The 13,651-nt window shown below is 43.7% G+C and overlaps 1 protein-coding gene across 5 annotated transcripts in view; it reads right to left on the bottom strand.

Annotated features, from left to right (window-relative positions):
- SNX29 (sorting nexin 29) overlaps positions 1 to 11,685 on the bottom strand; it is a 180,314-nt gene extending 168,629 nt beyond the window's left edge. For 4 of the 5 annotated variants that reach the window (XM_087912359.1, XM_026704236.2, XM_087912360.1 and 1 more), the window contains exons 1-4: positions 11,575 to 11,685; positions 4,790 to 4,854; positions 4,503 to 4,555; positions 1,085 to 1,209 (exon numbers count right to left, since the gene is read on the bottom strand). In XM_087912359.1, coding sequence (XP_087768485.1) covers positions 1,085 to 1,209; positions 4,503 to 4,555; positions 4,790 to 4,854; positions 11,575 to 11,581 — 250 coding nt within the window. In that variant the 5' untranslated portion in view covers positions 11,582 to 11,685. Of the gene's footprint in view, positions 1 to 358; positions 564 to 1,084; positions 1,210 to 4,502; positions 4,556 to 4,789; positions 4,855 to 11,574 lie in introns of those variants that run through there. The other variant, XM_087912357.1, reaches the window with a different exon arrangement.
- Positions 11,686 to 13,651: the final 1,966 nt, after the last annotated feature.

Raw genomic sequence — 13,651 nt, 5'->3', positions numbered from 1 at the left:
GGAGTTGAAGTCCACATATCTTAAACCACCAATATTGAGAAACACTGATCTAGAAAGCAAAACATAGCTGATGTTTTCCAAAAACCATCACCGCATTTTAAGTGTTTTCTGAAAAGTGACTTAACCTTTGCAATTGGCAAAAAAGAGGAACCAATGTATTTGCAGAGAGAAAGTCCACAATCAAAAAGCTATTTCTTCCTGATTACTCTCTTCAGCTCCCAAAGTAAAGAGAATTTCCAGAATCTCAGCTCCCTCACCACGATGCAAGGATCCATGAAGCTCAAAAACCCTCTCAGAAAGAGATACCATTACTCCAGTGGTGTACCTGTCATTTTTCACATTACCTGCTTTTTTTTACCTGCTTCTCTGCATTCTAGACAGAGTGCAGAGAAGAGCAACAAAGATGATTTAGATGACTGGAGGCTAAAACATGAAGAACGGTTGCAGGAACTGGGTATGTCTAGTCTGATGAAAAGAAGGACTAGGGGAGACATGATAGCAGTGTTCCAATATCTCAGGGGCTGCCCCAAAGAAAAAGGAAGTCAAGCTATTCTCCAAAGCACCTGAAGGCCAGACAAGGAATAATGGATGGAAACTGATCAAGGACAGAAGCAATCTAGAATCAAGGAGAAATTTCCTGACAGTTAGAAAAATTAATTTTTAAGTTTTTAAGATATTGGATAACTGTCTGAAGTGGTGTAGGGTTTCCTGCCTAGGCAGGGGGTTGGACTAGAAGACCTCCAAGGTCCTTTCCAACTCTGTTATTCTATTCTATTCTATTCTATTCTATTCTATTCTATTCTATTCTATTCTATTCTATTCTATTCTATTCTTCTCTACTCTATTTTATTCTATTCTATTCTATTTTTAGGAAAGAGATCCACAGCCAAGTATTTTCCCCACCCGAAAAGAGCACCCCCAGGCACACAACCACAACAGAAGAGATGTGCCCAACATGGGAACAGTCATCGTCTTTTTCCTCCCCGCGATGCTGTTGAAATGAGTTCAGTTGGCACAGAAGGAAGCTTTTGGGGCTGGGGGCGAGAATGCGGGAGAGGCAAGCATGCTAGAAGGCTGAATTTACCCATTTCCGTTTTACTGGAGAAACCGGTGACTTGCTTGATGGCGGCGGCGGTCAAAGCTAAGCCCCGGGTCCTCTTCAAACCATGCTGAAGGACGGACTCAAACTGCGCGCAGAGGCATGTGACTCTGAAAAACAACCGCAAATGGAACGGGAAATCTTGTGCAAAATGGAGGGAAGCAGAGACTGAGGGCCAGAGGTGGTATTCAGACGGTAGTGGAAACTTTGAGTTGTTCAGAGAACCGGGCAATCCCACCTCCCCACCTCTGACTGGCCCCACCAACCCCATCTCTTCTCTGCCTCCCATTGAGTCCCAGCTGATTGGCTGGGTCTCCTTTGGTTGCCCTGCACAGGAAAACAGAGCTGGAAAGCAGGTTAGTGGGGTGGGGAGGGAATGGAGATTTTTCATTTCTCCAATTTTGTGCAAATACAATCCTAGCTTCTGTTAAAATATTAATAATCAAATACATTCTTTCTTTGTTGTATCCCTCAGGCAAAATTCCCAATAAAAATGTCTCTGGTTTTAAATCTATCGGTTGTTTTGTCATCTTCTCCAGCCACACGTGTATTTTAGCCCAATACATTTTAGTCTCTGTGCGTGTCCACCACGTATGGTAATATGATCCTGGTAACTTCTGGCATTTCCAACACTTCGCCGACTTATCTTCAACCATCTTAGCAATTCTCATTGGGGATAGAGGCCACCTGTAAAACGTCTTATACAAATTCTCTTCAGAGGCCTAAGAAGTACTTTTTTCCAAATGCCCCAGTGATGGCGGACCTTTTTGGCGCCTGAATCAGCGTTTCTCAACCTTGGAAATTTTAAGCTGGCTGGGGAATCCTGAGCGTCGTTGTCCCCCACCCCCCCAGCTCAAAGTTCTCAGAGCTGAGAAACACCAGACTAGGATGAGAAAAGAGAATCCCCCCTGTCTTTTGTTCGCTTTTTTAGAAAGGACCAGGAGCGGGATTCAAATGGTTTAACAAACGGTTCCGTGGGTGTGGCTAGGTGGCTGTGACCATGTGACTGGATGGGTGTGGCTTCTTTGTTTTGCAGCAAAAAAAAAACCCGCATTTTTTTTTGCCCAGGAGGCAAAAAGGGGCGGGGGGGTTTGATCCCAGAAGCCTTCCCTGGGGCCCAGGAAGGCAAAAAAAAATGGAGCCTGGGAGAGGTGCAGCCCCACGCCCACATCCCCACGCGTCCCCCCTTGCTCCTTTTTGCCTCCTGGGCCTCAGGGAAGCGTCCCAGGCGAAGCAGCAAGACAGCAAGTGGGATCCTGGCACAGCTGATCATCGGCGCAGCTGATCGTCGGGCGGGGAAAAAAAGAAATACCTTAGGAAGTGACTGAGCGGGTTGGGGGGAGAATGCGGTCAGCGATGTCGGGCATGTGCGCTAAGGACTGACTGGGAGGGGAGGGGCGGGCAGAGAAGGGCGGGGCCAGCCAGGGGCACGATTTCCCAGTTCTCCAAACTGCACAGAATCCTAACAACCGGTTCTATAGAACCGGTCTGAACCGGTAGAATCCAACCCTTGGAAAGGACCACATTCAAACCATACATTCAGTGAATGTAGCCAAGGGTAACTCCCGCTCCAGAGCTACGGAGTTACAATCCTCGCTTCCTAATTTCTGTTGATAGATTTCCTAACAAGGGCCTAAAGGTTTTCTAAAAGCTGAATATGTACTGCAAGGCAAAAACCGTCACAGCCTGCAGCTTCATTTTATAACAGCCCCATGACATGAAAAGGAAACAGAAGAAGAAGAGAAACTTCAAAGCACAACTGCTTTTCTGGAGAAACGGACGGGATGTAACCACACCATAACAACAGAAATCCCCTGAAAATTATTGGTAAGTATTATGTCCCTAACTCCAAAAACAGAGAAGAGAAACTAAGGGGTGTAAAACCTTCTTACATCAACTTCTTCAAAACTCAATGCCTCTGCTGTAAAGGGATTCCCAGAACAAGCACGATCAATAGTATTTTATCACTTTTATTTTCAAGTGCTCCTCCATCTGACAGTTTGGATCAAGGTAAAGAGGGTGACAAGGACAGACGAGGAGCGGAGGTTTGCTAAAGACGATGTCTCTTGCTTAAAGACGTCTTTCGGAATTGATCAAATTGCCTGGGTCATCATCAAGTCACAGGTCAGATGTCCCACCAAACCATCTCCAGATGTTTGGACGAACTGCATCTCCTATAAGCTGAAAAAAGTGTCAAGAGAGGCCAGACATTTCCAATGAAGAGGGAGGGGTGACTGGGGAATTATGGGAGTCGAAATCCACGGTCTTACAGTTGCCAAGGTTGGACACCTCTGTGTTAAAAGCCTTGGCTCAACGGCTCCATTAGAAATGAATTTTATTGGGAATCGTACCAGATGTATACAGTAAAGACTTGAAATATCTGATTGTAAACGTATTAACTGCGGCTAGGATTGTATTTGCTAAAAATTGGAAAAATGAGAAAATTCCATTGCAGGAAGAAATTATTAAGAAAATATTGGAATGTGCTGAGATGAGTAGATTGACATTTGAAATTAGAGAGCAAGAAAATAAACAATTTTATAAAATTTGGGACCTTTTCTATCAATGGTTGGACGATGAAATACAATAATAGAATATTTAGAATGTTAGATAATAAGGAATATCTTTGTTTTTTCTTTTTCTTTTGTTATTTGACACCACATCTATAAAGTGTTTTTTAGGATAGAATTGGTATGATTATATGATTTGTTATAGAATAAATTGCTTAAATTATAGTTATCTCATAAAGTATGAATGAATAAAAGCATAGTCAAATGATTTTCTTTAATGATGATATGAGGATATATAAGTTTGGATTGATAATAAGAGTTATTATGTAACATAACTGTAATTGAGACTACGAAATGAATGCACAAGATTGATGAACCAACCGACACACTGTTTGTATAGTACGGAAGAGAGCTGATGCTTTTATGTTTTGTCTGTTTTGTTTGTTTGTTAAAAAACCAATAAAATTGTTTTCAAAAAAAAAAAGAAATGAATTGTTAGGATGGTTGTAGGCCAGTCCCCCCCTCTCTGTCTCAGCCCCAGGGAAAAAAGGCAATGAGAAACCATTTCTGAAAACCACATGGACTCGTAGTCTTCAGGAGACACGTGACTTAGTGGACCATAACAAGAAGAAGTCTATTTTAAGAGAAATACTTCAGTTACTGGGGCAGTTCCTGCCAGAACTGGCAAGAAATTACAACGCCAACCAACAATAATCATGGACAGATTTGTTTGAGGAATATAAAATAAGGTACTGAAAGGATCCTGGGTATCCTCCTCCGTTGCAGAGGTTCTCAACTTCTCTTGAGAGTTCACGCCCGCCATCAAACCTGCAGACCCTGCAGACTGAACTTCTCATTTGGGGGGGTGGGGAAAAATCTTGTTTCAAACTTACCTGCTATCTGAATCAGACGCGATCTCTTTCCTTCCTCCAAATCGGATCTGGCACTGTAAGACGAAGTCTGTGCGTTAGCAACAAAGCTGGCTGGGATAAACTTCCATGTACTCAACAGTTTGCACAAACACGCAATTTTAAACATCAGATTACTTTTTTAAGAAAAAAACAAGAAGGGAAGAAAGCGTGAGATGCTGTGAAGTTGTGAAGGGTGAGAATTGGACACAAGGCCCCCTTTCCCCTCTGTGTCATCGTAACTTCAAACAGGTAAACATTCAATTTCTCACCTGTTTAACTGCATCCAGTAAGCGCTCAAGTAAAAACTGTCTTCGGGCAGCACTGTTCTGCAGCCCTAAAATTCAAGAACACACGTGTTACGATATATTGAATATCCTTTCTATTTCCAATTAGGTGAGAATGAATGAAACATGACTTTGCAAAAACAGGGGGGTTTTTTTCTTCCTCTTCTCCAAGACAATCCCAGTTCTTTGGAAGCTAATTGAACTATTTCTACAAACAGATACACACACAGAGAGAGAGAAAAACAGAGAAAAAGAGGGAGGGGAGGGACAGAGAGGGAGAGGGAAAGAGAGGGACAGAGAGGCAGAGAGAGAGGGAGGGGGAGGAGAGAGAGGGGAGGGAGAGAGAGAGGGAGGGAGGGAGAGGGAGAGAAGGGGAGGGAGAGGGAGGGGAGAGAGGGAAAGAGAGAGGGAAAGAGACAGAGGGAGAAGGAGAGGGGGAGAAAGAGAGGAAGGGAGAAAGAGAGAGGGAGGGAGAAGGAGAGGGAGAGGGAAAGAAAGGGACAGGGAGAAGGAGGGAGAGGGAGAGGGAAGGAGAAAGGGGAAGGGAGGGAGGGAGAAGGAGAGAGGGAAAGAGAGAGAGGGAGGAGAGGGGAGAGGGGGGAGGGAGAGAGAAGGAGAAAGGGAGAGGGAGAGAGAGGGAAAGAGAGAGGGGGAGGGGGAGAGAGGGAGAGGAAAGGAGAAAGGGAGAGGGAGGGAGGAAGGGAGGGGGAGAGAGAGGGAAAGAGAGAGGGAGAAGGAGAGGGGGGAGGGGGAGAGAGAGGGAGGGGGAGGGAGAGGGAGAGAGATCTCCATTACACAACTAGAGTAAGCAAAGGTGAGACGGTTACTTGGCACACTTGACATGCTGCAGAAAAAAGTTTTATGCATCAGCAGTTTATTGAGAAATGCTGATTTCCAGCCCCATAATCCACTTCTAATAGCAGGCTTGGGTGCCCATCTTGGAGCAGAGCTAAAAGGATGACCGAGAAGCAAAATGAAACATGGCTAGTCTTGAATAAAACCTTCACATATTAACATTATTACCCCAGAAGGAAACACCAGCTGTCTGAAATCCAAACCATTTTAAAGGTTACAGACACATTAGTAAAGGATACTACAGGTTCAATGCCTCTTTTCATTCCAAGGGGCATCTTCAGCCTGGCAGCATACCCCAAACAGATCTGAGTGACCCTGTGTAGGAGTTCTCACCCCAAAAATCTCACGTGTCCCTTTCTCAATTCTTACTCAGCCTTGGTTAAATTACCGTATACTTAAAATCACCACCTTTAAAACCCTGCATGGTCCAGGGTCAGCTTGTCTGTGGGATGCTAAGTAAAAGCGGACTTCAAAATTGAACTCCAAATTTTTGTGGCTAAATGAGACAGTTGTTAATTGAGTTGTCAACTCATAAAATATTTCTGTGGTCTTTTTAGAGTTGCCAACAGAAAGGGAGGGGGGAGCAGTGCAGCAGCTTGCAAACCGAAAGTGTATTCCATAAATAATTTTTCAAAGATAGTAACTAGGTAACCGCAGTTTGGTATTCCTCGACTTACAATCGCAGCAGGAGATCAACATATGTGTTGCTAAGCAAAATGTTGAGTTTTGCTTCGTTTTGCAACCTCTCGGGCCGCCATTGCTAAGTGAGTCACTGTGGTTGTTCAGTTAGAAACATGGTGGTTAAGTGAAGCTGGCTTCCCCACGGACTTGGCTTATCGGAAAGTTGCCAAAAGGAGAATCACCTGAGGCCCAAGGAGACACGACCGTCATATAAAGGAGTCAGTTGCCAAGCGTATGGATTTTGATCACATGACCATGGGAATGCTGCAAAGGTCATAAGCAGAGGTGGTATTCAGCCAGTTCTGACCCGTTCTGGAGAACCGGTAGTGGAAATTTTGAGTAGTTTGGAGAACTGGCAAACACCACCTCTGACTGGCCCCGCCAACCCCATCTCTTCTCTGCCTCCCATTAAGTCCCAGCTGATCGGCTGGGTCTCCTTTGGTTGCCCTGCACAGGAGAACGGAGCTGGAAAGCAGGTTAGTGGGGTGAGGAGGGAGGGCAGTATCCTCCCCTTGCCACGCCCACCAAGCCACACCCACCAAGCTCTTCCAAACCATGCCCACAGAACCAATAGTAAAAAAATTTGAATCCCACCACTGGTTGTGTGAAAAATGGTCATAAATCAGTTTTTTCAATGCTGTTGTAACTTCAAACGGTCCCTGTAAGTTATTATTATCTTTATTGTCAGAGAACAACATGTGTATGAGATTGGCTGAGCCTCCCTTCGTGCACGCCCCCCCAGACACACACACACAACTCACAGTGAGGACAGAAGTCCCTAACCCAGTCCCAATCTTGTTACAACCATGTGACCTTGTTGCACAACGCGCCGGCCCCGCAAGTCTGTCCTACTATGTTGACATGAAGTTATTTTCCGTCCAGGAGTCTGACAGCCCACGGGTAGAAACTGTTCTTTAGCCTGTTGGTGCGGCTGCCTATCCTTCTCTATCTCCTACCTGATGGTAGGAGAGTAAAGAAGTGCTGCCCGGGATGTGAGGATTTTCCTCACTCTTCTAAGGCATCAAGCCCTAGCGAGGTCATCTAGTGGTATCAGGGAACAGCCCACAATGTCTTGTGGTATGCCCACCGCTCTCTGTAGTGTCTTTCTATCCACGGCTGTCAAGCCAGCACACCACACTGTCATGAGACGACGTCAATAAGTCAAGGACTACCTGTACCATCCAACCAGAGCAGATAGAAATGGCATGGTCCTGGTTCCTTCCTCTAAAAACTGACATCTGCTGGGAGCTACGAAGCTTGCTTTTTCTATGGCAGCCCCTACCCCATGGGACACCCACTTTAAGACTGCCAGGCCTCGACCTTCCTAATCATCTGCAAAGCTTTGAAGATCTCCCTCTGCCTCCAAGGGCTTGAACCAAAGGCTAGATGACAGAGCCACGTTTTTGTTATTTTAAACGCGCTTTGTTTTTATTATAATATAATGGCCCTATTATGGCTTTTGTGCTGTTTTCACTTTTGATTAGGAGCCACTCAGAGTTGGTTATAAGATGGGTGACTGGATAAATGTTTTAAACCAACAAACACTAAAAACTTATCTCACTTCCCTCCACCCCACTCAAGGGCCCACCAAATAGAGATGGAGAATACGTTTCCAGTTCAAAAAAAGCCAAGCATGAAACTCTCCATTTTGGGTTCCAATCAGTTGCTTTTGTTTTCAAACAGGCTTGTTGGGCGGTTCACAAATCTACCAAAGGAATCTTATTTTAAGAGAAGTTTTCTGATCAACACAACATCAGGGTTCCAATCTGAAACAGGAATTTCAAGCACAAAACACGAGGCTATTTTGAGCTTGGAAACTTTTCTGGAATTGTCAGAAGTGTGTCGTAATTCTTCCTGTAAGGTTAGAACGCTGTTTTCAATTTGAAAAAGCACACGCTAAAAGCTCCAGACGGGGTGCTTCAAATTCAAAATATTTGGTACATCATTATCAGCTAGAGTTCTGTGGGAAGCGCAAAAATATTATACACAGGCAAAATGTATACCAACGTCTTCACATTTAAGTGTCTCAAAATTAATCTACGGGGTTTTCAAGTAGGACAAGAAAGATTGTGAACCGAAAACCTAATCAGCACTTATGGAGACTGTTATTAATGGCTGAATAATCAGAAACATCCATTCTGTTCCATAGCGCCAGTTAGCTGAATTGCTCATCTTGCATTCTGTCACACTTGTATGATTTCTGAGAACTACAGATTCCAACTTTGGACTTCTGGTCGGACCTGATTTCTGTATAAGTTACCAATTATTCCTTAACTATTTCAAGGAAGCAGAGAGGTGGGAGGAAAGAAAGACAAAACAGCTCATTTCTGATATCACAATTGCTGTTTTGCTAGGTCTACCACTTTTCATCCTCACTCAGCTGCTGTGCATTTTATTCCTAAATGCCAAACAAGCCTCAACACATCAACAATTCAGTTAGTGTACATTAGATGACTCTACGCAAAGTACAGGTATCAAATTGCTGTGTTTAGATGAGTTGTCTCTGCTCCAGAGTACATGACTTGCAAAATTATATTAGGAATAATATTTCCATTTTGCCAAAAGCCCTTGGTTCCCATGATATTCTCTTCTTGATATGGGGTAAAAGGGAAAAAAAGGAAAAAAGAAATTTAGGCTGTTTGCCAACAGATTGTAATTTTCAATATAACAGAAGGGAGGAGGATTAAACACATGAAGTGTTCAATTAAGAGCATCTTCTAAGCCACTGCTTCTCAGTTGGTGCTATGGATACCACAGTGAAATTCTGATATATTTTCAATGGAACCTAGGAGAAAAGTCACTTAAACTGTAATGTAATAACAGCATGCCCGCAAATCAAAGTCTTTCTTTAAAAATGTGAGCTTTTTTTTATTATTATGCTGGAATCCAGATATTTTCCTAAAGTAACAGATGGAATTCATCTCTGGCAGTCCATTTACAAAAGGAGTTAAAGGGTATTTGAAACTATAGTATCCATTTACTCATACAAGGCAGTTTGCTTACTAAGCAACATTAAGCAAACAATGTAAAAATATCAAATCAGCATGAGAAACAAAGTTACTCAAATACAACAACACACACACACACAAAACAAAATGCTGTTGATCCTTGCCACCAGATTTCCTCGAGAGGTAAACAAATATATAAAGTAACTGTAGTGAAAAGTGAGGCTATCAAAAGTGGCTGAATGCATTTGTGAGTGTGCAAATAAATGAATCTGTATTTTCCGTCTGAGTGCACACATGTCTTAACAGCAGCAAACATTACTTTCGCACAATATTGGAAAAATGAAGAAATACTGCAAGATGAAGAGATAATTAAGAAGATATTATTAGATTGTGCACAAATGGGTAGACTTATATTGAAAATCAAGCAGAAAGAAGACACAGAATATTATCAAACATGGAACTTATTTTACCAATGTTTGGGGAAAAGGGGTTGGAGAGTAAGAAGGGAATTTGTATTGTTAAGCAAATTAAATACCCTGACAACACGGTGTTTATTAAGCACTAAGAAATGTAATCAATAGAAAATTAATTAAAAAATTTTTTTTTAAAAAAATGTTGATCCTTTCTACCAGATTCCCGCACCAAGAGGTAAACAAATATTTGAAGTGAAAAGTGAAGCTATCAAAAGTGGTGAATGCATTTGTGAGTGTGCAAAATATTGAATCTGGATTTTCTGCCTGAGTGCACGCTTTATGGTTCCATTAAAAAAAAACCCGCTTGAGCAATTCTATTGTCAAGTAACTACACATCCCGACATCCACCACCAACATCCACCAGGCAGTTGCAACCATCATGTCATTTAACTCTGAAAAACTGACTCACGGCCAGTTCAGACAGCAAGCTGAAGTTTAACCAAAGGCTTAACTTATACATTTTGTTTCCACTTTCACAATCGAAGCAAAACAAGCACACTTCTGGGAAAGTGCAGAAGAAGTAAAAAGAAATAAGATAAATAGGAGGATATCTATGGAGATTGTCAATCATCCAGGTCATGGTTGTCCCAAAGTTGCTTTTTCAAAAGGCAGTTGGACTTTCTTGGGGTTTTTTTTTCCTTGAAGATGTTTCGCTTCTCCTCCAAGAAGTTTCTTCGGTTCCGAAGAACTGAATTAAACAGAACTGAAGAAGATTCTTGGAGGGGAAGCCAAACGACTTCAAGGGGAGAAAAAAAAACCCAAGAAAGTCTAGTTATTCTTTTGGAAAAGCACCTTTGAGAGAAATAGGAAGTCGCCCCTGAGCAAGTAAAGAGTGGCCAGAACTATATGGACTCCTTAAGAAAATTGACAAACTCTCAGCAAAGTCAGAGTGCTTAAAACTTCATTAACCCCTTAAGAAAAGTGGCAGAGTGCCTCTGAGTGGATACAGAGTGCCCAGAGCCACATCATCCTCTTTAAAAAAAAATGGTAAAAGGCAAAAGATTTGTATGATTAGAAGAGAAACCGCAGTATATAATGGCAGAGAGAGAGAGAGAGACTCTGAATTGGGACAAAGGGGCCGGAGTTTCCTCAAGCCCTTAAGAAAACTGGCAAAGCCTCTGAGCGGGTGCAGAGTGCCCAGAAACTCAACTCCTCAGGCAAACTAGAAGAATGCCTCTGAGCAGGCGCAGAGTGCCCAGGGCCACATCAACTCCTTAATAGCATTGGCAGACACCCTCTGAGCGGCTACAGAGTGCCCGAAACCTCCTCAACCCCTGCAGAAAACTGCCTCTGAGCACGCCAAGAGTGCCCAGAATCTCAACTAGTTAAGGAAAACAAACCAGAAGGCCTCTGAGCAGGTACAGAGTGCCCAAGAGCCCCGTCAAACCCCTGAAAAAGAAAATCCTGAGCGGGTACAGAGCGCTTCCTGCGACCCCATCCCCGCCGCAGCAGCAATGCCCGTCACCCCGCAAAGCAGGAAAAGAGCCTCTGAGAGAGTGCAGAGCGCCCTTGCCTACGGGAAGAGCGAGCGAAGCAAGAAGCAAAAGCGAGTGGGGTGGGGGGTGGGGAGTCAGGGTGCCTCTGAGCATACGCCAAGCGCCGGGAAGCTTTCGAGGGAATTCCACGGGTCAGCGGTGCTTTTGACAGCTCAGCGGGGAAGCCCCGACCGCAGAAGGGATGGAAGGCTAACCATGGGCAAGGGTGCCCCTGGGCATATGCAGAGCGCCTCCTCCTCCCTCCTCCCCATCATCCTCGGCACGAGCCAGAGGCGGGACCCCCCCCAAAATCCCCGCTCCCCGGCAGCCCCACTCACCGCTCATGGTGCTCGCGAAGCCGGAGCAACTCTCCCCCCTCCCCCCCCACAGGACTCCTGAGAGCAGGGCGGCAGCCGCCTCCGCCGCCGGAAGTGACCCCCCCCCGCCCCGGAAGCAAAATACGGGGAACCCGGAAGGGTCCTGCATAAAGGGTGGGTGGGTGTGGGGGTGTTTATCGTGGTCGCGGAGGATGGGGGGGCGGGGGACCCAGAGAAAGGAGCCCCCCCCACCCCACCTGGGGGAAGGCCCAGGGTGAATAAGAGAACAACAGAGCTGGAAGGGACCTTAAAGGGCCTTGTCTGGAAGAGTATAGGGCAGGGGTCTCCACCCTTGGCAACTTTTTAAGACTTGTGGACTTCAGCTCCCAGAATTGAAGTCCACAAGTCTTAAAGTTGCCAAGGTTGGAGACCCCTGGTACAGGGCTGGACTAGAAGACCTCTAGGGCCTATGCCATGCCAGGCTATGCCGTTCCCTGTCTCCATTCAGTTCTCTATTTTTTCCCTTTCCCTTTTCCTATTCCTATTCCCATTCCAATGGAACGGAATGGAACATGGAATGGAACAGAATATGGAATGGAATGGAATATGGAATAGAACATGGAATGGAATAGAATATGGAATGGAATGGAATGGAATTTAGAATAGAATAGAATAGAATAGAATATGGAATGGGATGGGACGGGACGGAACGGAACAATAGAAAATAGAGCAGAGTGGAATGGAATAGTAATAGTAATAGAGAATAGAGAAGCATAGAATAGAATAGAAAGGAATAGAATAGAAGGAAGGGACATTGGAGGTCTTCTAGTCCAACCCCCTGTTTAGGCAGGAAACCCTATACCATTTCAGACAAATGGTTATCCAATCTCTTATTCTATTCTATATCTTCATTCCATCATTCTATTCTATTCTGACTAGTCTAGTCTAGTCTCTCTCTATTCTTTATTCTATTCTATTCTACTCTATTCTGTTCTCGAGTCTAGTCCATTCTCTCTCTAGTCTAGTCTATTCTCTCTCTATCCTTCTACTTTATTCTTCTGTTGAGCTCTGCTTTGGGAGGAGCAGCAGGGGCCCTCTTTGGGACCACAGGCTCCATTATCCTCAGCTTGGAAGGGGTGGGTGGGAGAACCTGAGGCGAGTGGGGCTTCTAGCCACAGGGATGCAGGGACAATCAGCGCTTTGCCGGGGGAGGTTCGGGGAAAAAAGATGGTGAGGGAGAAGAAGGTTTAGGTGAGATGGGCAGTGTATAAGTTTAATTAATAAAGAAAAATAAAATAAATGCAAATTAAGCTGGCAAAGCACCTTTCTTCATTTAGCTGCTGAAATGCTTGTAAATATAGTTTTAGTTGGGGTGAAATTTTTTGGGTGTGCATTAGATTATTTAGGTATAAGAAAATAGAAGTACAGTACCTGGAGAGTGGATCCCTAAATAAAGGTCTATGCACCTTTTTTCAAGCATTTCCAGAGGGGATGAAAGATAAAGTTTGTACTCTTCTTTGTGATAGTTATGTATTTCTAATTCAACATCATTAATAATCAAGTGGAGAAAAAAAAACATGATTCACTTTTCATAATGTAGGAATTTATCTTCTGTAATATGTCTTGCAAAATACTTAATCTGCCTTATGGGCAGTTGGTGATGAAAGGGAACATTCAAAGTGACATGCAATGATGCAAAGCTTATCCACTCTAATTAAAATCATCAGACGGTTAAATCTTAAATCACATTTCTTCTAAGTACGATCAGATACAGGACGATTTATTAAAGCGCTATTGACTGCCTAACTAACATCCTAAGTCCCTAGATCAAATTAATCCGCTCGCCCAACGAACAAATCTCATTTTAAAATTGTATTGACTCAAGAGTGACATCCAGTGACAGTTCTGTGAAAAGTTTCCTGATTTGTGACATGCCATTGACAGTAGAAAAAAACTGAATACGTTTGATGGAAAAGTAGCAGTAGCTTCAAAATGGATTATAGCTGAAATATTTTCTTCTTCTAATAATGACTGATAAAGGATGTCCTCATTTAATGACTACCTCATATAGGACCATTCGGTGGTAATAAAAAAGTAA

This window comes from Pseudonaja textilis, chromosome 14 (genome assembly GCF_049901715.1).
Source record: "Pseudonaja textilis isolate UNSWEBS1 chromosome 14, rPseTex1.2, whole genome shotgun sequence".
In the NCBI taxonomy this organism is placed as follows: domain Eukaryota; kingdom Metazoa; phylum Chordata; class Lepidosauria; order Squamata; family Elapidae; genus Pseudonaja; species Pseudonaja textilis.
Note: the sequence above shows the minus strand (reverse complement) of the source record. Positions and strands in the feature narration are given on the sequence as shown.